This window comes from Microcaecilia unicolor, chromosome 2 (genome assembly GCF_901765095.1).
Source record: "Microcaecilia unicolor chromosome 2, aMicUni1.1, whole genome shotgun sequence".
Classification (NCBI taxonomy): Eukaryota; Metazoa; Chordata; class Amphibia; order Gymnophiona; family Siphonopidae; genus Microcaecilia; species Microcaecilia unicolor.
In genome coordinates, this window is record NC_044032.1 from 225,010,505 (window position 1) to 225,036,916 (window position 26,412).

The 26,412-nt window shown below is 41.4% G+C and overlaps 1 protein-coding gene across 1 annotated transcript in view; it reads right to left on the reverse strand.

Annotated features, from left to right (window-relative positions):
• LOC115461921 (atrial natriuretic peptide receptor 1-like) overlaps positions 1-26,412 on the reverse strand; it is a 145,895-nt gene that overhangs the window by 26,214 nt on the left and 93,269 nt on the right. The window contains exons 17-19 of the mRNA XM_030191971.1: positions 26,302-26,395; positions 25,080-25,167; positions 23,333-23,472 (exon numbers count right to left, since the gene is read on the reverse strand). Of these exons, the coding sequence (XP_030047831.1) occupies positions 23,333-23,472; positions 25,080-25,167; positions 26,302-26,395 (322 nt within the window). The remainder of the gene's footprint in view (positions 1-23,332; positions 23,473-25,079; positions 25,168-26,301; positions 26,396-26,412) is intronic.

Genomic DNA, 26,412 nt, shown 5'->3' on the forward strand with positions numbered 1-26,412 from the left:
CATACACAATACTCTCCATGCTGAGTATTGTTCCAAATCTGAAAACAAATATTTACTGAAGGAAAAATAATCAAAACTGTACAAAAGGGTCCTCGGCAAAGAAGCAACAGTCTGTAGTTTTATACAATCCGAATTTCACAAAAATATAGCAGATAATTCTAAAAAGCTGCCTAATTTTAGGCAGTAAGATGGTATGTAAGTGGTAGTATTCTAGTCATTTACCCATGTAAGTACACGAATCAATGGAAAAGTGTGTGCCATGCTTTGATAGCATGCACTTTGCCAGTGGGCAAGTGCAGGAGCAGAGCTTGGGCTAAGTATGGGCAGAGTGTGCATGGAAGCACATACATTAGAGAATACTATAATTTATGCAGTCCTTGCATATATCTAGGCATGGACATTTACACCAGCTATAGGGCTAGTGTAAGTAGTTGCACCTAGATGTATGTGTGTTCTCTGCCACTTGTGCTAGCATTCTGTAAAGGAAATAGGTGCTTACGTTTTTATAGTATAGGCTTAAAATAAGTGTCATAACCAGTACCTAAAGCAGATGCTCTGTTATTTTAAGAGTAGAAAAAAATCCATTCAGTATGACTTCTCTAGTCATTTGAATAAACTGCAAGCATACTTGGACTTCCTGAGGCTTCCCTTGGGCCTCTCTATTTCTGGAGCCCTTTTACAGAAACATTACCACTTAGCAGTAGTAGCAAGAGACTACCTCTAGGGGCACCATTTTTGAACATGGCTTTGGCCGGGCGGCAGGAGTGACTGGGAATCGTTCCTGCCCAGTGACCCACTGGACCACCAGAGCAGGCCATAGACCTCCAGGGGTGGGGGGTGGGGCCTTTGGAGGGGATGAAGATTGGGGGTGGGGGATTTGAGGATTGGGGGTTGGATGAAGATTGTTAGGGTGGGATTGTGCATCAATGGTCCAGGTGAAGATTAGGGGATGGGAGGATGGGGGATTGAGGATCGGGTGGGGTTGCCAACTGAATGACCTTTTAAAGCAGTGGCCTTAGAGCAAAGGGCTGCAGCTTTAAGGCCCAATGCTCCTGGGTGTCTGGAATAATGCTGCTTGCAAGGTGGTTTGCAAACGGATGTATTCATTTGTCACAGGAGTCAGGAACTTGTGGTACTGAGATACCACAGGCTGGTGACTCCCGTGGTCATTCAAGGTGCAGGAAAAACTCTCCTTTTACCTCACCTTCATAACTCTCTCTTTTAATGTCAACACAATACACATTAAAACATTTTAACAGACAACATAAGATTGAATAACAGGAGTTGGATAGAAAATAAAGCTGATTAATGTAAGGAAAAATTGTACCTGGAGTTGAAAAGGTTGAATGAAAATGATCTCAGCTACAGTACGCATGGATAAGCAAGTCCTGCTACAGTATATGCAGCTGGTGTTAGTCCTTGTGTGAGGCTAGTTAGTTAGTTGCTTCTTTCATTAAAGACTTAGGAGAAGAGCTAGGCTTTCACCTGCTTCCTGAAGTCGAGACTAGTAGAGATAGTCTTGCATTAAGTGAAGCCTTTCTGGGAGTACATTGTGGAGTGTAAGGGCTACTCTGGAGAAGACTCATTAAAGGGTGTCACATCATGTGATTTCCTTTGGAGAGGATGTGATTAGGGATATTCTTTGAGAGGACTGCATAGGAGATCCTTTTACTCTGGCCCATTACCTTTAAGGACCTTGAATATCAGACAGAGAGCTTTAAACTTAGCAGAAGTGACGTGATGTGATCACTTCAGTTACAACCTTCTATCAGCCAAGGTGTAGCAATCTGAATCAAATGGAGCTGGTGCAATCCCTTTGTAGTCAGACCAATATAGAGTGTATAATCAACCTTGATGTTTCAGGGCATGAAAGACCCTGACAAGACTTATCTCCTCAATGTATGGAGAGAGACAGCATAGTTGTCACAAATGATAGACGCTGTTCTGCCTCTCACTGGATGATTGGCATGTAGTTTAAACCAGAGAATAGAACATCACAATGAGAAGACTCAGAACTCTTGAACCAAAATCTTCTTTAATACAGTAATAAAAAAAGAAAAAACAAAGTATAGTTCAGATGTGCTGGACAAGAGATTTTGCTTTGCAAACGGAGAACCAGTTCTCCACCAGCTTTCTAATGCTATTTATATTTTCACACTGGTAAAATCTTGACAGCATCACAATAGCTTGAAGGGGGGGTCATACAGCAAAATACAGCATAGGCAGTTTCAGTTAACAGAGGAGATATGCTGCAGACTAATCCGATGTGGGGAGAAAGAACATAAGAATAGCCATACTGGGTCAGACCAATGGCCCATCTAGCCCAGTATCCTGTTTCCAGTAGTGGCCAAGCCAGGTCACAAGTACCTGGCAGAAACCCAAATAGTAGCAACATTCCTTGCTACCAATCCCAGGGCAAGCAGTTGCTTCACCACGTCTGTCTGAATAGAAGACTGTGGACTTTTCCTGCAGGAACTTGTCCAAACCTTTTAAAACCGATATGCTAACTGCCATTACCACATCCTCCAGCAACAAGTTCCAGAGGTTAACTATTCTTTGAATGAAAAAATATTTCCTCCTATTTGTTTTACTTTATTTTAACATCTTTTGATTAAACTTAATGCCTGAGATATTTCATTTTTTGAAAATTGATTTATTTCTCTTCCAATTTGTTTTAAAAATATTTCCATGTAATATTTTTGAAAGAGTGAAAAATTGATTCACTTTTACCCATTCTATAACACTTAGGATTTTGTAAACCTCAATCACATCCCCCCTTAGCTGTCTCTTTTCCAAGATGAAGAGCCCTAACCTCTTCAGCCTTTCCTCATATAAGAGGTGTTCCATCTGTTGGAATAATGTATTGTATTTTACATGCATTGCCTGTCACCAATTTTTTCTCTGTGATTACTCTGTGACCTCTGATGTGAATTACTTAGAGAGGTCACACCCATGCAACTTCCTGTGGGGGTTAGGCACAGCACATGGAGCTCATGATCTCTCCTAAGCTGAGGATCTATGGTGGTGTGAGCATCCATTACCATCTAAGCACATGGAAAGAGCTGATAATCCAAATGTATAGTATTATGTATATATAAGCCTGTCTGAATATAATCTAACTACAAACTGTGAGTAAACAGATGTTTTGTTACTTCAACTTTAAAGTGACTCAGCAGTGAATTATTCTGGGGTGTATGAGAGAGATGAAGAAAAGAAATTAACATTTCTAAAGCTGAAGCTGTGTGTATAAAATCTGCTAATTATTTACTACAAATAATCCAACAAAAGGGTTATGGGCCCAGGGCCAGGAATTGAAAAAGAAGAGAAATATTACCAGGCAGTAAAAAAGCCACATTTTTCTCTTAAGTTTTAAAAGAAAGATTCAGTCTGTCTCTCTCTCCCCCCACACAGCAGACAGAAGGCTAAGAAATGGCTGAGGGAGGAAATTCACCATTTTTCTACTCTCTCAAGGTGCCTAAATTAACTGAATTTAATTATCAGCAGTGGGAACTAAGATTCAGATGTCTCCTTCAAGCAAAGAAATTAAATATATGCTTAGACCAAAACAGAACAGCTGAAAATATGGCTGAATGGGACAATGCAAACTATTATGTGAAGTGCATGTTTTTGGAAGCTCTCTCAGAGAAACAAGCCATATTAGTGGAGGGAAAAGATACACCAAAGGACATTTTATATAAACTGAGAACTATGTATGCAACTACATATGCAAAACAGCAACCAATTTGGTTGGCAGAGTTAAATGAGACCAAATTAAGGGATAAAAGTAAATGTAATGATCACATTATGCATCTTATGTCTTCATTTCAAAAGTTAGAACTTTCTGGAATTCCCATGTGTGATGCATTGAAAAGAGCATTTCTTTTTACCTCACTATCAAAGAAGTTTGATGTTTTTAGGTCTGTAAATGAAGCCATTGAAGGGCAATCTTTTGAACAGGCAGCATCAAAACTGAGGCAGGAATGCATAATTAATGATTCTGAGGAGAAGTGTTCTCAAAGTCAGTCAGAGAGAAATGAAACAAATTTCTTGGCAAAGAACAGAGGAAGGCGGAGCTATGGGAAAATTCCACCCAAGGGCAAGCTGATTTGCTACTCATGTGGAAAGGAGGGACATGTATCTAAATGGTGTAAGGAAATACAAAACACCCCCTCTAGCTCACCTAAGCCAATGGAACAAAAGAATTTTCCAAGCAGGACATGTACAAAAGACAATGATAAACATAAGAGCTTTCTAATGGTAGAAAAATCTTTGACTATGGTAAATAATAATTCAAATGAAAGTACTTGGATTTTGGATTCGGGGAGCACATGCCATTTAACCAATTGTAAGGATTTCTTTCAGGAAATGTGTCCAGAAGAAGGTATTCTTCAAACTGCAAACGCAGGGACTACTCAGATCCAAGCAAAAGGCATTGGATTCTTAAAATGCAAAGTGTCTAATGAAGTTAGAGAAATTCCTGTAAGTGATGTCTTGTATATTCCCCAAGCAGTTTGCAATATGCTTAGTGTATCTACATTAGATAAGAAGGGTTTTGCGATTCATTTTGAAAACAGTAAGTGCACAATCTCTAAAAATGATGAAGTGTATGCTGAAGCTTTTATGCATAATGATATTTATAAACTGAGCATTTCAGGTGAAGCCTCACATCTGGCGCAAGTAAGGAAGAATGATGGTAAATGTAGTCTGGAAATCTGGCATCGCCGCCTGGGACATCGTGATTTTAAGGTGATCCAGGATCTTCACAATGGGCAACTAGCCACAGGCATTCAGATCAGTGCAGATACTGGTAAAATGGAGAAATGCATAGACTGTGTTACTCAAAAAGGTGTGAGACCCTCATTTCCTGCATACACAGGAAATAGGAGTAATAAAGTACTGGACTTAATACACAGTGACTTATGTGGACCGTTTAATATCCCATCATTGGGAAATAACAGATTTGTGCTAATATTCTTGGATGATTTCTCTAGATACTTTGTGGCCTATTTGCTGAAAGAAAAAAGTCAAGTCACAGACATGCTGAAGAAATACGTAGCCATGGTGAGCAATAAATTTGAAAGAAAACCAAAGGTTCTTCAGACCGACAATGGTGGTGAGTTCACTTCACAAAGCATGCGCACATTTCTAGAACAAGAAGGCATTCAGCATATCACAACAGTAGCTTATACACCAGAGCAAAATTCTGTTGCAGAGAGAAAATTTAGGTCACTTGTGGAAATGACCAGATGTATGCTGTCAGATAGCAATCTCCCTAAAAGACTATGGGGGGAAGCCATTCTCACAGCAGTGTACCTACAAAACAGAATGCCAACTAAAGGCGCTGAGCGCACACCACATGAGACATGGCATGGTAGGAAGCCAAACCTGTCACACATAAGAACATTTGGAAGTACAGCATATGCTCATGTACCAAAGCAAAGAAGGCATAAGCTGGATTCCACAACAGAAAGGGGCATTTTAGTTGGCTATGCTCCAGGACACAAAGGATATAGAATTTTGAATCTGAAAACTGGCATTGTTGGCATAAGACATGTTACATATTTTGATGAAAACAAAAGGGTTGATAAAGGCTGGATTATCCCAGATGAGCCTTATCATCCAGAATATGAAACTAGAACCATAATAGACATGCCAGTGTATATAAATGCCATACCAAGGCAGATGTCTGAAAGCAACTCATCTGTATCTAACGAGGAACAGGCAGAGGAAGCAGACACAGAAAGGATCATTGAAGGAGACAGTACAGTTGGAGAAGGGGAATCAATTGGAGAAGGACTCTCAGATTTAGAGGATGCGGAAAGGTCGGACCAACCTGTTGTCAGACGCTCATCCAGGGAAAACAAAGGTGTTCCACCCCCAAGACTGTCTTACCTAACAAAGTCAGCAGAAGCTCAAGAGCCCTTAACATGGGATGAGATTGAGAAAATGCCAGCAGAAGAAGCTGCTGAATGGCATAAAGCAGCACAAGAAGAAATTGATGCATTACATAAAAATAATACTTGGATTCTTACAAAATTACCTCCTGGCAAGAAAGCTATAGGATGCAAATGGGTATTCAAGTTAAAAAGGAATGCACAAGGAAAAGTGGAAAGGTATAAAGCCAGATTAGTCGCAAAGGGATATCTTCAAAAATATGGAGAAGATTTTGATGAAGTGTTTGCACCTGTAGTGAAACACACGACAATTAGAACACTTCTGAGCATTGCAGTCTCAAAAGGCATGCAAGTCAACCACATTGATGTGAAAACAGCATTTCTTCATGGAGATATAACTGAAGACTTGTACATGGAACAGCCAACAGGTTTCATAAATACAAAACAAAGACAGCTAGTGTGTAAATTAAACAAAGGTCTTTATGGATTAAAGCAAAGTGCAAAATGTTGGAATGACAAATTGCATGAAATATTGACAAATTTAGGATTTAAGCAAGGTGAAGCAGATAAATGCTTGTACACTAGGTGCAGAAATGGACAATATGCATACATTTTAGCTTTTGTTGATGATCTGCTCATTGCAAGCGAAAGTGAGCAAGAGTACAAGGACATTGTAAAATATTTAAACCTGAATGTTGAGATAAAAGAACTTGGTAATGTGTCATACTATCTTGGTATAGAAATTGAGAAACAAAATGATGGTTCTTATCTTCTAAGCCAGAAGCAGAAAATAAATGAGCTTATTGAAAGTTTAGGTATGCAAGATGCCCAAGTTGTAAGCACTCCCATGATCACTGATTTTCTGAAGGATGAAACAGTAAGAGAACCTTTACCAGATAACATCCAATATAGATCAGCCATAGGTAAGCTTTTATATCTAACTACCACATACAGGGCTGATATAGCAAATGCAGTAGGAATTTTGAGCAGAAGGGTCAGCTCACCTACCAAATCAGATTGGACTGCAGTTAAAAGGATGGTAAGGTATTTAAAAGGTACCATTGATTGTAAATTAAAGATTTCAGCCAATAGTAATCCAAAACTAATATGTTACTGTGATTCAGATTGGGCAGGGGATCATTCTGATTATAAATCCACAAGTGGATATGTGTTTATGTATGGAAATGTACAAATTTCATGGGCCAGTCATAAACAAAGTATTGTGAGTCTGTCTTCTACAGAAGCTGAATATGTGGCTGTATCAGAAGCATGCAGAGAACTGATGTGGATTGAAAAACTTTTGCTGGATTTTGGAATAGCTGAACAGAGACCAATCCAGATAATGGAAGATAATCAGAGCTGCATCAGACTGTCACAGAATGACAAGGTTCAGTCACGCACCAAGCACATCGCAACGAAATACCACAACGTGCGAGCACTGGCGAAAGAAGGGGTCATCAGTCTACACTATTGTCACACCAGTGAGATGACAGCTGACATCATGACCAAACCGTTACCCAGAGAACGTTTTGAGAATCTGCGTATAAAGCTTGGACTTTGTATGAATAAATAATTGCATGACAGTTATGCATGAGAAGGGGTTTGTTGGAATAATGTATTGTATTTTACATGCATTGCCTGTCACCAATTTTTTCTCTGTGATTACTCTGTGACCTCTGATGTGAATTACTTAGAGAGGTCACACCCATGCAACTTCCTGTGGGGGTTAGGCACAGCACATGGAGCTCATGATCTCTCCTAAGCTGAGGATCCATGGTGGTGTGAGCATCCATTACCATCTAAGCACATGGAAAGAGCTGATAATCCAAATGTATAGTATTATGTATATATTTAAGCCTGTCTGAATATAATCTAACTACAAACTGTGAGTAAACAGATGTTTTGTTACTTCAACTTTAAAGTGACTCAGCAGTGAATTATTCTGGGGTGTATGAGAGAGATGAAGAAAAGAAATTAACATTTCTAAAGCTGAAGCTGTGTGTATAAAATCTGCTAATTATTTACTACAAATAATCCAACACCATCCCCTTTTGGTCGTTCTTCTTTGAACCTTTTCTAATTCTGCTATATCTTTTTTGAGATACGGTGACCAGAATTGAATGCAATACTCAAGGTGACGTCGCACTAAGGAGCAATAAAGAGGCATTTTAATATTCTTGGTCTTATTTACAATCCCCTTCCTAACAATTCCTAGCATCCTGTTTGCTTTTTTGGCCACTGCCACACACTGAATAGAAGATTTCAGTGTATTGTCTACAATGACACCTAGATCTTTTTCTTGGGTGCTTACATCTAAGGTGGAACCTAGAATCAGGTAACTATGATTCCGATTATTCCCAATGTGCATCACTTTGCATTTGTCTACATTTAATTTCTTCTGCCATTTGGCTGCCCAGTCTTCCAATTTGCTAAGGTCTTCCTGCAATTTTTCACAATCCACATGTGTTTTGACAACTTTGAATAGTTTTATGTCATCTGCAAATTTAATCACCTCACTTGTCGTTCTGATTTCCAGATCATTTATATAAATGTTAAATAGCACCAGTTCCAGTACAGATCCCTGCAGCACTCCACAATTTGCCCGCCTCCATTAAGAAAAATGGCCATTTAACCCTACCCTCTGTTTTCTGTCCAATAACCAATTCCTAATGCACAGAAGGACATGGAGGGGCATAATCAAACGGAAACGCCTATCTCCATGGGCGTTTATCTCCGAGAATGGGTCCGTGAAGGGGCGGGCCGAACCGTATTTTCGAAAAATGGACGTTTTTGAGCTCGGTGTTTCTTTTTTTTAGTGATAATGGAAACTAAAAATGCCCAGATCAAAAATGTCCTAATCCGAGCCATTTGGTCAAGGGAGGGGCCACGATTCGTAGTACACTCACCCCCCTGATATGCCAGGACACCAACTGACCTAGGTCAGTGCGGTGGACTTCAGAAAAAGCTCCCACATGCATAGCTCCCTTACCACGGGTGCTGAGCTCCCAACCCCCCTCCCCCAAAACCCACTACCCACAAATGTACAACACTACCATAGCTCTTAGGGGTGAAGGGGGCACCTACATGTGGGTACAGTGGGTTTTGGAGGCCTCCCATTTACCAGCACAAGTGTTACAGGTGGGGGGGATGGGCCTGGGTCCACCTGGCTGAAGTGCACTGCGGTACCCACTAAAAGTGCTCCAGGGACCTGCATACACGCAGGCCTCTAGGACTTGTTACTGCTGTATAACATTGGCACACCAGTTTACACCTGAAGACTAATCTCTCCGAAAACGTCCTTTATTGGAATAAGCACGCTTACTCACAGTTAACTTCAGATCAGAGGTTGTACCCCACCACTGGCAACGAGTCTCCCTGGTAGTGAGATTAGCAGGTCAGAGCTGGCAGAATGTTGTACAATGCCCTCTTTCAGCCACATTCAAGGTAAGAACTAAGTTCTCTAACGTGGCTAACACATGGAAGGGATCTAAAACTGGCTTACAAAAATGGCCACTACCTCATGGACTACCGGAAACACAACAGGGCACACTCTGACCCAATAGGCAGGGGGAAAAGCACCATGGGAGAAGAGCCTACCAACTACCAACATCGTGAGACTGTAACAGAAGCTAATGAAATCACGGAGCCCAATACCCTACACTCACCACAATGCAATGCTGATGTGACCCTGTACTGCACCCGAGAGCCACATCTGACCCAGGGAAAGGCTGTGACAGGATCAAACACATTCTGTTGTCATGGAGGTGGGTACGGCATTTGAGGCTGGCATAGAGGCTGGAAAAAAAGTTTGTAAACTGTGGGGGGGGGGGGGGGGTTTGGTGGGAGGGGGTTAGTGACCACTGGGGGAGTCCGGGGAGGTCAACCCCAATTCCCTCCAGTGGTCATCTGGGCAGTTGGGGCACTTTTTTGGGACTTGTTCGTGAAAAAAAAGGGTCCAAAAAAAGTGACCCAAAATCGCGGTCAAAACGCCTTTTTTTTTCCCGATTATCAGCTAAAGACGCCCATCTCTCCTCGGCTGATAATCACGCCCCAGTCCCACCTCCACCACACCTCTGACACGCCCCCGTCAACTTTATTCGTTTCCGCGACGGAGTGCAGTTGGAAACGCCCAAAATCAGCTTTCGATTATACTGATTTGGGCGCCTTTGCGAGAAAAACGCCCATCTCCCGATTTGGGTCGAAATATAGGCGTTTTTCTCTTTCGATTATAAGCTGGATAGCCTCCTATCCCATGACTTTTTAATTTTCTCCGAAGTTTCTCATGAGAAACTTTGTCAAAAGCTTTCTGAAAATCTAGATACACTACATCATCCGGCTCACCTTTATCCACATGTTTATTCATGCCTTCAAAGAAATGAAACAAATTGGTGAGGCAAGACTTCCCTTGTCTGAACCCAAGCTGACTCTGTCCCATTAAACCATGTTTGCCTATATGTTCCGTAATTCTATTCTTGATAATAGTTTCCAGTATTTTGCCCGGCACTGAAGTCAGGCTTATGGGTCTGTAATTTCCTGGGCTACCCCTGGAACTCTTTTTTAAAAATGGCATTACATTGGCCACCCTCCAGGTACTACGGATGATTTTAACAACAAATCAGTAATTTCTTGTTTGAGTTCTTTCAGTAACCTGGGGTTTATAACATCCAGTCCAGTCACTCTTTAACTTGTCGATTTAGCTCAATACATCTTCCAGGTTCACCAAGATTTCTTTCAGTTTCTCTGCATCGTCACCCTTGAAAGACATTTCTGGTATAGGTAGATCTCTGACATCTTCTGTAAAGTAATTTTACCTCCCTAGCGCTCCCTGATGTAACATTTATCCAGTCAATACTGGGGTAATTGAAATCACCCATTATTATACTGTTGCCCAATCTGCTAGCTTTCCTAATTTCTGTAAACATTTCTTCATCTGTCAAGAGGGGGGGGGGGGGGGGGGGCAAATTGCCCGGCATGCACATAGACAAGGGAAGCCAACAGAAAGAGTCCCAAAAGACACAAGGAGCTGGACATTTGCTCTGAAAGATCCTATCACAGGGAACTACAATATTAGAGGGATTTGTAGGTCAAGGGCACAACCCGATTTCCTGCCTTCATTCAAATGGGCAAAGAAATAGAGTAGACCAGCACGGTGGAGTTTTAACAAAATGTATTCACCACAATGGATATAACAAAATTTAATCACAACACTGGTCTGATCTATTTCTTCGCTGGTCTGGGTCCTGTGGATCGCTTTGCCTATATGCTTTTTGGGACCTCCCATGCAAATGGAGACAGAACAGAAGCAGCTCCTGTAGTTTGTTTGGATTTGGGGGATCATTGCATGTGTTAAGTCTTGCTGTTTCTCAAGGTTCCTAACCAGTGATTTAAGTGGGAGTTTGTAGCTCCCAACAGGGATGTTGATATCAGGTATGTGATATCAGTAGCTGCATGAAATCCACATAGATGTAGAACTGAGTATTCATTAACCAAATCAGCTCAGCTAGTGGGTTGAGGTAGATATTAAACAAAATAGGCAACAGAACTGATATGTTTGGTACCCCGCAGGTCAACGAGGAGCCACTGAGCAGCAGTGGCGTACTGAGGACGGGGTGGTGGGTGCGGTTCCCCCCGGGTGTACACGGCAGGAGGGGTGCAAGGTGCAGCTGCGTGGCTGTTGGCTCCACTGGTTCCCTGCTCCCTCTGGCCCAGAACAGGAAGTAATAACAGAGGGAGAAGGGAACCGGTGGAGCGGACAGCAGCGCGGCTGCTCCCAGCAAGTAGGAAGAATGCACCGGGGAGGGGGGCTTGGAGGTAATGCGCTGGGGGGGGGGGTCATGCTGCACCCAGGGGGGATGGACGACGCTGCTGCGCAGCTGCGATCCACCCCGGGTGGCAGCCGACCAAGAAACACCACTGCTGAGCAGTACGGACTGTTGCCTATCTAATAGGATTTGAATCAGGCAAATACTGTGCCACTGATACCTGTTTCTACCAGTCATTATAGTACAATATTGTGGTCTATAGTGTCAAAGCTGCTGAGAAATCCAGCAGTACTTAATGCCAAGGCGAATCACATGTCTTGATTTCTGTGAAGATCATCTAATAGGGATACATTACAATGCCCATCTCCATTCCATAACTAGCTCTGAATCCAGACTGACACAAATCTAGCCAGTGTTTGATGGCTATTAGATACTGGCTGGTAACTTTTGAGCTTGTCCTGGTCAAAACTGTTCTTTAGCAGAGCATGCACCATTTCTCTTTTTAATGATGTTGACAGTTGTCCATTAGAAAGAAAGGCATGACTTCAGTGGCCCCCGGTGGCCCCCGGCACCCTCTATGACGCCCCTGCTTGCCTGCTGCACTATTTTTGATAGGCTTGGGTTGAGCATCCAAGTGAATGGTCAAAGGCCTCTCAAGATTTTGTCAAGACCCTCCTCTGTTGCCAGGTTAAAGGAGTCCCATATGTTTGTATAAGGATAAACAAATCCTGCTAGAATATGTGCAGCCTATTTATATCTTTTCCAAATCCAAGCAGATAATGCAGAATTTTATCCATGGAAATGGCTTTTAAATTACCCTTCCTAAGATTTGCATATGTTGCTGCAGGATTTTTGTCTGACTCTTAAAACGATGTCCCTTTATCCCTTATTTCTTGACTAACACTGTAGGTTATAAATTATTTGAAGCTTGCCTGGGGAGCCCTATAAATGACAATATTAAATAAACTACAAATACAAGTAAGGATTCCTCTGGGAAAGCAGGGCAGGTGAGAATTGCTGAATGGGCTTTCTCCCCTCTGTCACACTGAGATCATTTAGAACGAATAAAGGTTTTGCATGTTTGAATGGTGTATTTTGCAGTTGCCAGAATACACCTTTTCAGGGGCTGTTAGTTTTTCAGCCCCTGAAATGAAGGAAACTCTCCCATATTCTGCCCAGTTAGGCAACATGCCTGCCTGCTTTCTCCCCTTCCACTTTCTTATCTTCTCAATAATATAAAAGATAGTCTTCCAAACCTGCAGCCCCCAAAGGAACATGAGAACATTCTCACAATGTTAAAATGTGTAGTTGAATTTATTCACAGGGATTCAATGTCAGCACCTCCCTCATCTACAGTACCTGGGGATCAAGATCACAGTTTATTTGCTCAGTTTATCACAGCACTGGTTGCACTGGCTCAGGGCCAGGAAGAACTCAGCAATTCTTCCCCAGAAGCAGTAACATCAGTCCTAGGTTTATGCGAAAAGAGATGCTGCATCCACAGGGCATAATAGTTTAACAGCATATTCCTGCTAGTGTTAACCTCTTCCCAGGTACCCCTCTAAGCAAGAGGGCACCACTTTACTGAACTCGCTTTTTTCAGTCACTGTAGGGATTCTCTGATGGGCAGCACATAAGTTTAAGGTCCATGGCACAAGGATTATAGATTGATCACAAAGACTCTCCAGACAGGATATGGTATTGCAAAATAAAAGTCTTTTTCTGTAAAATGTCTTCAACACTAATAGATTGGGGATGATACATTTCCTTCTTGTTGCATCCATAATATCAAGATGAATTGACAAAATGGCACTTCTGATCCTTCTCTGTATCCTCTCCTGGGATTCCCTCACTTCCCTGCTGCAATTTAGGATCCCTTTGGACTGGTGTTGAGTTCCGTCAAGGACCCCTATTACACCTCTTACTGTAACTGCATCATGTCTGATCCTATACCTTCTTTCTTATAGCTCCTTAACCAGAGCAATGGATAAGTGGCTCTCTCCTCTTTCACAGTTTTGTGATATTAGCTTGGATGGATGATTTCTTTCTCCTCCGGTCCAGCTCCAGCTGCAATCTCACCCTATCCATTGCTAAGTTCTCCCACATAGAATCTGGATTAGGGTTTTCTTTCCCTGACAACAAAACCAAGAGTATTGCAGGATGAATTTTTGGTTGTGGATGGGTTTGCCCTTGGGCTTAATGGGTAATTCTATAATCTAGGCACCTTACCCCTTGGGCATGTAAATGCACAGAATACTAGCACTTATGCACATAAGTGTACTCTTAACTGTGAAAGTACCAGTAGGGTGCCTAAGCACTATCCTGCAATGAGACACCTAACTTAGGGGCCCTTTACTTTTTTTTTTCTTTTCATTATTCAATCTTTATTAAACATTCCAAAATACAGTTGAAAATAACTTGTAACATAATTGAATGAACACAAGATCACCAAAAGAAAACTCTTGAATCAGCATAAAAATGTCATATAATCATAATCAATCCTCCTTTCTATCTCCCCCCAAAGGGCCCTTGTATGTGGTTAGAGCACCAGTCTTGACATCCAGAGGTGGCCGGTTCATATTCCACTGCTGCTGTTGTGATCTTGGGCAAGTCACTTCAGCCTCCATTGCCTCTGGTATAAACTTAGATTGTGAGCCCTCCAGGGACAGAAATACCCAGTGTACCTACCAGAATTCAAATAAATAAAATAAAATAAATAAAGCGTGCTGAAATTTGGGCTTAACGCATTCTAATGTAGGACTTTACTGCATGTTAAGACCAGATTAAACGTGGCACTTTTTAGCGCATTTTCTAATTTTTGAATTTCAGGTTGTGTGCTAATGCATGCAATACCTGTCAAAAATTAACACAGGAGCTTTTTCCACCTCCTATTTATGAGGCGTGCTCCCGCATCAAGTCTGTGTTAGTAAATTAACATGAGCTAATGTGAACACACTAGCTGGCTAATGCTTCCATGCCCATTCTCCAACCATGGCATGCCACCTCCCCAAAATATTTTTAAAAAATAGCTGACATGGCAGTTAGCGCACAAACAGGCAAAGTACTGCAAAATGCTTTAAAATGTTCTGTGGTAGTTTGTTTTCCCGCACTATGAATGAATTGGGACTTAACACTCTTTAGTAAAAGGCCCCTTACATTTCACTTAAAGGCAAAAGGGTGTACACATGGGCAGAGCACAGGCAGGACAAGTTGTGCTCATAAATTGGGCTCTGAAAAAGTGCTAGGACTGAGTGCAGAACTTTATACTCAAACTTTCACTAAACTCCTTAATTTAGGAGCATAAAAAGTGGATGGTAACAGGGGCTGATTTAGGACGGGGCAAAAGTTAGAAGCTTAGCATTGATGTTCAGTGCTAGCCCCAGATTCTATATAAGGCGTTTTGAGTTGCGTGTGCAAATATGGAATTGCGTCTTATTTCTGTGCACAGCTTAACTGAATAACGAGCCAATCAACGCCGATTATTGAGCAAGAACAAGCCATTATCGGCACTAATTGGCAATAATTAGAATTTGTACACACATATTTTTAGGTGTGCATAAATTTTAGTGTATGGATCTGAAAAGGGGGGGGGGGGGCATGGGAGAAGCATGGACAGATCAGGGTGCTCCTAAAATTTAAAATTTAGGGGATCCATGCCTAATTTACATGTGGGGATTTACATCAGGTTTTCACTAGTGTAAATGGTTGTGCCCAAATGTAGTTGCAGTTGCTGGCACTGAGCGCTCTAAGTGTATTTTATAGAATAGTGCTAGGCACTGGGGGTTTTTTTTTGTGCCATTTATAGAATCTAGTCCTAGGATCATAAATTGCACCCATAAATCTAGGCAAATGAATAGGAGGCCTAAATTTATAAGTGTTGGGGTCTATATTGAAAAGGGTTAAACCTGCTGAGCAAGCTGGCTACCAAAATATTCAGTGAAGCCAACACCTACAGAAGGTGATCTTTTACCTCCAACTCCAACGAAGCCAACACCTACAGTTGGTGGTGCCAATATTCAGTGGCACTTAATTTATTAGTGGTGCTGAATATCTCTGCTAATCAGCTATCTGTTAACTAGGTTAGAGGTGGGCTGGGGCAGAGTTAGGGCAGAGTGCCAACTTGGCTGGTTAGTGGTGATATTCAGTCCCCTAAACCAGCTAAATTACTGCATAAAGTTAGGACAGCCAACAGCTATCCTATGTGGTGAGTTAACTGGGCACCAGTCTAAATATTTGCCAGTGCCCACTTAACTTTTGGGTCAGTAATCATTACCCAGATATTTAAAGCTGGGGGCTGCATCTGCCCTGGCATTGAATATCCGGGGTTAGATCAGCCTGTGGCTGGAAATGGCTTGCAAGCCGCTTACCACAGTGGGCTGACTATTCCCCCATGACGTTTAAGCTCTTAAATTAAGATGAATTTTTATCTGAAAACTTATGCTTCTAAGTGTGGCTGAAAACAGGATGCACATTTAGGGACATAACTTAGGAATACAAATTTAGGAGCTTAGCATTTGTTTCGAACATTGGGTTCTATTTTGTTTTCTGTTATATCCCTTTTCCTTTGCTTCTATTATTTATTGAAATGTATAATTTCATGATATGAGAATAAAATAAATAAATGATCTGGAAATGGGAACGATGAGGGAGGTGATCAGATTTGCAGATGACACAAAATTATTCCAAGTTGCTCAATTGCATATAGATTGTGAGAAATTGCAGGAAGATCTTGAGAGACTGGATGACTGGGTCATCCATGCATCAAACTGAAACATGGGAAATAGCAGTAGAGAATACTGAGGTCAAAGGAATTGTTCACTATCATCCCCAGGCAACCTCTAAACCAATAACACAAAGAATACAACATTATCCACTGACTCAAAAACAAGAACAAAAAAATGAAACAGAAGATCCTAGAACACATAACAAAACAAAGACTTCCTGCGCTGAAACTTGTTGCCAAAAAAGATCTGGTCTGGTTCAAGTACTGAGAGGTCTGAACAAAGTGGTTGAATCTATAGAATCAACAACTTTAGAACAAATCAACCAGCTCATCTACATTGCACAGGGGTGATCACAGAAGATCTGGGATAGGAAGTTCCAGGGCCTGCTAAGAAAAACTCTAGTGCACCACTACAGTGGAACATTTGACTAGAAAATAAGATCAAAAAGTCCAGATCAGATGCAAGCAAACTGAAAGCCACGAAAGAAAAGAAAGCCAAGGAAGATCTGGTTAAAACGTACCACCTAGATCTAGACACTAAGGCCCCGAAGCTCAGAAGCAAATGCGGACACTAGAGGCCATTAGTGTTGAACTAGCACCTGTATTTGCTACTGCGGAATGCACAGACAGTTCCAGTGCAGGGAACGAGCATGCCGCAGCATACTGCAAATACCATGCAAATACAATTTAACTAAGGCAAATTGGTATTCCCTTTGATGCTAAATAAAGAGTGTCCTGAGCAAGGGCATCCTTAACACCGGGAACCTAAGAGCAGCACTGAGCTGGCATTAGGTGTCTGAAGAGGCCATGCCTCTTTATAAGGACTACTATGGCATACTGCATAATGGAATGTCTTCTTTATAGCCGATTACCAAGACACAATCTTGTTCTCCTGAAGGAAAATCTTGCAGCTACATCTTAAAAGGTATTTTTATCATCTCACTTTTGATCATCGGGGCCTCATTTCTCTCTCTCACACCTCACTGCTGCATTAGGGTCATTTACACAAGTACATCTTACAGGAGAAGCCAGTTGATTTATAAGGGCCAGACTATTCCCCTTCAGCTGCACTTACCAGTAGCTGGTAGCTCTTCCTTCTCCTTCCATCCTCCCCTATGGCATTCTGGGCATGCTCTTAAGAGCTGTGCTTAATGCACAATTCTTGAGCGCGTGCACCAGGCACCGTCCTGCCCCTAACTCCTGAACAACTTTCTCATGCTGAATGCTGTGAGCGGCCTATATTTGCATCTCATTAGCATTGAGCATGAAGGAGTTGTAAAGATGCACTGATTGTGCATTATTTCTCTGGTGTTGTTCTGAACAGCGCTGGAGTTTTGATCATTGGGTCCTAAGAGGATCAGTAAAGCCTTGGAAATTGCAGCATTTTAGAACTGAGGTCTATATTTATATTTCAGTCAGATATAGAGATTCAAAAGCTCCTCTGCAGGAGATGGATTGAAAGGAGCTTTGTTGTTTTTTAATGGTTTAATGTGTTAATCTGTTTTGGATTATGCATGTGATATTTTGTTATCCGCTTAGTTAATATAATTGAATAAACTAAACTAAACTAAGTAATAACAACATCAAAGAAAATTGCCAGATATGAGGTCAGAGTCATCCAATACAGGCAGAACCAATTGTTGCAGTCAAATTAGAGGCACTTCTACCAGAATATCAGTAGAGAAGCTAATAGAAACCACGAAAAGCATGACAAAGGAGACACAGTTCACTTTTGGGACAACAATAAAGGTTATAACAAGAAAGCAGTGTGGTTAAAAGAAACACAAACTGAAGTGGTTGATTGAACAGGTTTTTCAACCACATTATAACCAGATTATAATGCCTTTGCACCGCTCCTTGGTGCGTCTGCACCTTGAGTATTGCGTTCAATTCTAGTTGCCGTATCTCAAAAAAGATGCCCAAGTTTTGCTGAGGAAGTCCTCGCAAAACGTCCCGGCGAAGGGGCGGGGAAACCCGTATTATCGAAACAAGATGGGTGTCCATCTTTCGTTTCGATAATACGGTCGGGGACACCCAAATCTTGACATTTAGGTCATCCCTAGAGATGGTCGTCCCTAGACTTGGTTGTTTCTGATTTTCGGCGATAATAGAAACTAAGGACATCCATCTCAGAAATGACCAAATGCAAGCCCTTTGGTTGTGGGAGGAGCCAGCATTTGTAGTGCACGGGTCCCCCTGACATGCCAGGACAGCAACTGGGCACCCTAGGGGGCACTGCAGTGGACTTCAGAAATTGCTCCCAGGTATATAGCTCCCTTACCGTGTGTGCTGAGCCCCCAAAACCCACTACCCACAACTGTACACCACTACCATAGCCCTTATGAGTGAAGGGGGGAACCTAGATGTGGGTACACTGGGTTTCTGGTGGGTTTTGGAGGGCTCACATTTACCACCACAAGTGTAAAAGGTAGGGGGGGATGGGCCTGGGTCTGCCTGCCTGAAGTGCACTGCACCCACTAAAACTGCTCCAGGTACCTGCATACTGCTGCGATGGACCTAAGTATGACAATTGAGGCTGGCATAGAGGCTGGCACAAAATATTTTAAAAGATTTTTTTGAGGGTGGGAGGGGGTTAGTGACCACTGGGGGGGGGGGTAAGGGGAGGTGATCCCCGATTCTCTCCGGTGATCATCTGGTCAATTCGGGCACCTTTTAGTGCCTTGGTCGTAAGAAAAACAGGACCAAGTAAAGTTGTCCAAATGCTCGTCAGGGACGCCTTTTTTTTCCATTATGGGTCAAGGACGCCCAAGTCCCGCCTTCACTATGCCTCCAACACACCCCCGTGAACTTTGGTCATCCCCGCGACGGAAAGCAGTTGGGGATGCACAAAATCAGCTTTTGATTATGCCGATTTGGGCGACCCTGTGAGAAGGACGCCCAACTTCCAATTTGTGTCGAAAGATGGGCGTCCTTCTCTTTCAAAAAGAAGTCTGACAGTGGAATTAGAAAAGGTTCAAAGAAGAGCAACCAAAATGATAAAGAGGACGGAACTCCTCTCGTATGAGGAAAGGCTAAAGAGGTTAGGGCTCTTCAGCTTGGAAAAGAGAAGAATGAGGGGAGATATGAGTGAGGTCTAAAAAATCCTGAGTGGTGTAGAATGAGTAGAAGTAAATTGATTTTTTTTTACTCATTCCAAAAGTACAGAGACTAGTTGACACTTGAGGAAGTTACATGGACTTTTAAAACAAATAGTAGGAAATATTTTTTCACTCAACGAATAGTTAAGCTCTGGAACTCTTTGCTGGAGGATGTGGTAACAGTGGTTAGAGTATCTGGGTTTAAAAAAGGTTTGGTCAAATTCCTGGAGGAAAAGTAAATAATCTGCTATTGAGATAGACATGGGAAGCAACTGCTTGCCCTGGGATTTGTAGTATGGAGTGTTGCCACGATTTGAGTTTCTGCCAGGTACTTGTGACCAGGCTTGGCCACTGTTTGGAAAACAGGATACTGGGCTAGATGGACCTTTGGTCTGGCCCAGTATGACTACTCTTATGTTCTTATGTTCTCTTAAGGGCTAGTAATAACATTTAGACTAGTTGAAAAAAGAGCAAAGAAGAAGTTCAAGAACTGGACAGCACCTGGAAAAGACCATTTGCATTGTTCTGGCTCAAACATCTAACTAGCTTTCATCCAAGAACATCTGAACAGCTCAATAACATACTGCAAGGGGAGCAGATTGAAAAACAACTGGGAAGACCTACCTCTTGCAAAAAGATCCAGCAAAAGGGACCGTCCCAAACAACTACAAGTCAATAATCTGTCTGCCAATAACGTTCAAACCAGGGGCGTAGCCAGACCTTGGCGAGAGGGGGGGGGGGCCAGAGCCCGAGGTGGGGAGGCACTGTTTAGCCGCCTCTCTCCACCGCCGACCTCCCCCGCCGCCACCGCAAACCCCCCCCGCCGCATCAGGTACCTTGTTTGCTGGTGGGGGTCCCCAACTCCTGCCAGCCAAAGAGTCTTCTTCAGCGCTGGTTGACTCCACGCCTTCGTTGTGTGATAATCTGTTTCTGACGCCTTATGTCCTGCACGGACAGTAACTTAATCATAACACTGTACCACTTCACCCTATTCTGATAGGTATCTTCCTATAACTGTCTGTATAGATCTTTTTCTCATCCCTGATCTTGTTGTAACACCAATTGTATTTGCTACCCTGGAATGGTGATGCCATAACAGGCTTTTGTAAGCCACATTGAGCCTGCAAATAGGTGGGAAAATGTGGGATACAAATGCAATAAAATAAATAAATAAATAAATTATCTTCTGACTGATAAAATGATCCTGGAACATAGTAAATGAAATGAAAGCAGATTAAGACCTGTACGGTCCATCCAGTCTGCCCAACAAGATAAACTCATTTTACATGGTATGTGATATTTTATATGTATACCTGAGTTTGATTTTTCCTTGCCATTCTCAGGGCGCAAACCGTAAAAGTCTGCCCAGCACTGTTCTTTCTTTCTTTCTTTCTTTTTCTTTCTTTCATTTGTATCCCACATTTTCCCACCTATTTGCAGACTCAATGTGGCTTACATAGTACCTTAAAGGCGTTCGCCAATTATGGTATAATCAGTTACACAGTGATGTTATGGTAGAATAAGGTTCATGTGGCACAGACATAATTAGGGAGTTGTTTAGAGGAAGAGTTAAGTTATATCCATTACGTTCTTTGGTTTCGTAGTGTCGCAGGGTCCAGGTATTTAAGTAGGGTCGGTAGGGTATGCCTTTTTGAACAAGTAGGTTTTTAGTGATTTCTGGAAGTTTAGGTGGTTATAGGTTGTTTTCACGGCTTTTGGTAGTGCGTTCCATAGTTGTGTGCTTATGTAGGAAAAGCTGGATGCATAAGTTGATTTGTATTTGAGTCCTTTGCAGCTTGGGTAGTGGAGGTTTAGATATGTTCATGTTGATCCAGTTGTGTTTCTGATTGGTAAGCCAATGAGGGCTGTCATGTATCCCGGGGCCTCGCCGTAGATAATCTTATGAACCAGGGTGCAGATTTTGAAAGCAGTAGGTTCTTTGATTGGGAGCCAGTGTAATTTTTCACAAAGGAGCTTGGTGCTTTCGAATCAAGTTTTTCCAAATATAAGAATGGCTGCCATGTTTTGAGCGGTCTGAAGTTTCTTTATGAGTTGTTCTTTGCATCCTGCATAAATTCCATTGCAGTAATCTAGGTGGCTTAGTACCATTGATTGTATCAGGTTCCAAAATGTTTCCCTCGGGAAGAATGGTTTCCATATCTATTCAGTTATGATCAGGGCATAGACTGTAGAAATCTGTCCAGCACCGGTTTTGCTTCCCAATTACCACTGTTGCCACCCAATTTCCGCTAAGATTCCGTAGATCCATTCCTTCTAAACAAGATTCCTTTGTGTTTATCCCACGCATGATTGAATTCCATTACCGTTTTCATCTCCACCACCTCCCGCGGGAGGGCATTCCACATATCCACCACCCTTTCCGTGAAAAAATACTTCCTGGCATTACTCTTGAGTCTGCCCCCCTTCAACCTCAATTCATGTCCTCTAGTTCTACCACCTTCCCGTCTCCAGAAAAGGTTCATTTGCGGATTAATACCTTTCAAATATTTGAACGTCTGTATCATGTCACCCCTGTTTCTCTTTTCCTCCAAGGTATACATATTCATGTCAGCAAGACTTTCCTCATATGGTTTGCAGCGCAAATCCCATACCATTTTTGTAGCTTTTCTTTGCACCGCTTCCAGTCTTTTTACATCTTTCACAAGATACAGCCTCCAAAACTGAACATAATACTCCAAGTGGGGCCTCACCAACAACTTGTAGAGGGGCATCAACACCTCCTTTCTTCTGCTGGTTATACCTCTCTCTAAGCAGCCTAGCATCCTTATGGCCACAGCTGTTGCCTTGTCACATTGTTTCTTCACCTTCATATCCTCCGACACCAACATCCCAAGGTCTCTCTCCTGAGTCAAGCTTACTAATCTCTCCCCTCCTATTCGGTTTCTCTGTTTTGGATTTCTGCACCCCAAGTGCATCACTTTGCACTTCTTGGCATTAAATTTTAGCTGCGTATTATATATCACCTTAGATTGCAATCATTAGAAATGTATATTTTTACAATATTTAATGTGCTCAGTTCTATCCCTTCTTACCATGATCTCCCATGAGGGATAAGTGGTAGAATCAATGGAACCATCATTGCACATTAGGCATTCCTTGAATGTCCACAAAGCATGTACATACTTATCCAGAATATTTTAAGCTTCTATAATGAGCTCTCGCTTGCGCTATTGGTCCTTGTAGTAATTGGTGCTTTTGGAGAAATATCAAAAGACCTAGAACAACATCTGAATGCACTGAGTATTGACAAAATCAACATCTGTCAACTATAGAAAGCTGTGCTGATTTGAACTGTCCACATCCTCTGCTAATATCTCTGAATATTATAGGTTCTTAGGAAGGACTCAATATTTAGAATGCCAAATATAACCAAGAGTATCTGGCAGGCTGTGCAAAGCCACAGTGATAATACTACTAATAATGCAGGTTTAATATACATTTATGAGGGTTCTTTGTCCCTTTCATGATTTTTAGTGCTTTACAAGCTTATGTGTAGCATTGTCTAGAATTTTCTATGGCTACCATTCTTGCTCTGTCTTTCTCTGAGTTGTCTCTACTAAATGATGATAATGACTTGCCTTTTCCGTACAAAAAGGAGTATACTCTCTGAAATTTCCATGGCTAAGCCCATTGAAACTGATTGTATAAAGCAACAATCCAAATTATGTTCTTCAAATATTTTGTCTAGTATAATCTTCCATTATGGATCTCCATCATGCACTTTGTTTAGTATTCAACAGCTAGAAATATCTCATGGTCTCAAAATTAATGAAAAAGGACTTGCATTTTACTAATAATGTGTTTGAAGGAAAAAGAGTTCAGTACAGTACTTACATGCATCACCAATTGTTTCCACCTTATAGACATCATAATGGTCTATAATTTCATCAAAGGTAGTGTACAATTTGTTTAGAAAGTTCACTACTTCATGGGGTGTGCTGGTGCTTGAAAGCTGAGTGAAGCCAACAATATCACTGGAAAGACAACAAAGGTCAAAATTAATGATATTATGACAGATAGAATGAAACATTGCAAGCAGCTGGCAGGCCCATGGCAATTTGTACAAGCAAGCTTGCATGCACGTTTTCAAAGAGAAAACTCCTCCCCCCTCCCCCATACATTAGGTTAGTGAGTGTGAGGTAGGAAAGGGAGTAGGTGATGGCTGTTGCTGGGCAGAGGCCTAAGCTGAATCCCAGTCCAATGGTAGAGTTGCTCCTGCTCAACCCATGCTTGCTGAATTAGCTCCAAGGCAAGGAGTGGTGGGCTACACACAGCAGCTGCTTTGCTTCTCCATTCTTACTAGTTGTTGCTGAGTCAAATTTTCGTTGGGAGAATAGGCTGGTAAATGAGTAATTAGGGTTGGCCGTATCAGGAACATATAGTAAAGGATGTATTGTTTCACGTTGGGTAGGGATGACAAGAAAATAGCCTTCCTGGCCTCTGTTGAAAGAGAAAACGTTTGGAATGACAAAGGCTTTCACATAGGGATAGGTCTAAAGATGACACATGTGCAAGAGGGATCTACTCCTGCTCTTTTCATAGATTGGAATAACAACTCATGAACAAGTTACTCTGCACAACAAAGAGTGAATTGGAAGATAATATCAGGAACAAGGCTTACACAACCAGTTATCCCATTGTACTGGATGGGTTATTGCCTGATAATTGAGATGTAATAGTTATGATTAATATGCTGTGTTTAGAGTTTTTGTTAAACTTCTTTTGGCGTTTCATTTATGCCACAACTATGAACCATCCATATATGAAGAATAATCTCTCATACAGACTACCTATGTCCAGCTCTTGGACTGGGGTGGGGGGGAGGAAGGGGAAGAAAAGAGATTCAGAGAGAATGGAAGTGTCAGATCATGTAGGGCAATGCCTCTCCAGTGTTTGATCAAGTCAGGAAATGTTGTACCAGCAAACCTGCATGCAAATTTTCAAAGGGAAACCTATGCAAAGGAAGTAAAAAGTACTCCTGAGAAAGTATGATTTTTTTGAACATGAAATCACCATGTGTATTTTCCTTCCATGAACTTGATCCCATTCCATTTTTTCCATGGGTATACAGTAACTGTATTTTTACCTCAATATGGGTGGGGACAATAACCATACATTTTATGTGGCTAATATGTTTACCTTCATAAATTAAATTTGATGAATGCTCCCTAAGGGAGTAATTTTATAATCAACTTCAGAACGTACAACAAAGGTGTTACACACGGTTTTCAGTAGTTTTCGGAAGATTGTTAGAAATAATAATGCAGCTTAGTAAAAGGACTTCTATATCCATATACTCAACTAGTTAGTGGACTGAATATCATTCCTAACCGATGGAGTACTGACTCTGCCAAAACACCACCCCGGCACTAAGCGGACAGTTTTGTGGTGGTCAGAACCAATATTCAGCCTCTCCAACCCAGTTAAACCTTTTTGAATATCAGACCCATTATTATTATGTTAACCGCTACTAGTATTTGACCCCAAAACAGTCTGAAACAAATCTGTGCAATTGGCTGCATTAGTTTTGTTTTTTTTCTCTGTATCTTAATCTGTACCGACTGATCTTGTCTCGGCTTACCTAAAAAAGATAGTTGCACCTGTATAACTTTGGGCTTCTGAAGGTTTGCCTTGTCTCAGATCATCTGCTACTTGCTTAGGTAACATACCTGCATTTTCAGAGGGTGAAGGACAATTAACAAAAGACCAATAAAGTAATGGAAATATTATCAAGATAAGAAGAAATAATATTTTATACCATAGGAATCTTCTCTCTCTTTTTCTCTCCCTCTCTCTCTCTCTCTATATATATATATGGAGAGAGAGAGATCATTGTTTAAACATAGCTGAGCTCCTAAATTATAGGTACCTAAGGACTTCTTTTACAAAGCCGCGCTAACGATTCCCGTGCTGCAAATGAGAGGAAGCCCATAGGAATTGAATAGGCTTCGTCTCATTTGCCGCACCCAGAATTGGTAGCGTAGCTTTGTAAAAGAGGACCTAATTTAGATTGCTAAATTAGTTTCCTATTTTTCAGCCACAAATAGTTTTCACCTGAAAATTCAACTAAATTTAGGAGCTTGCAAGTTATCCAATCGACATTCAGCCCGTGGTGTCAGCGTTTTTTAAAATGCTGACTGCCATGGGCAGGATTTTTAGCACAATTACTTTTGAAAATATTTGATGTTATCTTTAATTATGTTTGATGCTGTATGCTTTTATAATGCTTTCATGCATTTTTAAAAATAATGTAATTTCCTGTGATGGTCTGGTATTCTTATTTTGTAATCTGCACTATTCCAAGAATGGTTTGTAGCGGAATATAAGTTTAATTGTAATAGCAGCAGCACTGTCCAGTTATGCATTGCTAATATCAGCACTCAGACACAAGTGATTAAACTGGGCAGAAGCCTTTCCTGCCTAGTTAAATTGCTTTAAAATTTGGGCTGAATGTTTATATTTTTAGACCTTTCACTCATTTCCTTAAATGTATAAGCTTAATTGGGGAGCCTAATGCTGGAAAGGTTTTCCCAGTCTAAATCTACTGCTGTTGCTACCCACTTTTAAGGAGCCTAAATTTAAGTATATAGTGACATTTTTAGTTTACATTTAGGTTAGCAAATTGTCAAAGAGGCCAATTTAGGAGCCTAACTCTCAAAGTTACAAGACTAAACCCTTTGAAAATGGACCCCATTGTTTTATAAATATAGTTGTCCAATGTATAATATACAATTACATAAATTGAATTCTGTTTCATAGTACTATTAATCACTCCATTTTATTTTCTGTATACATCCACTTACTATACAGCAGGCGGTCTGTCTTCTGTTTTTCGAGCATTAAATCCTGGGTTCTTTCTGCAACCAGCACTTCCAAGTGTTTACTGTACTTTTCCATCTAATCCAAACAGAGAA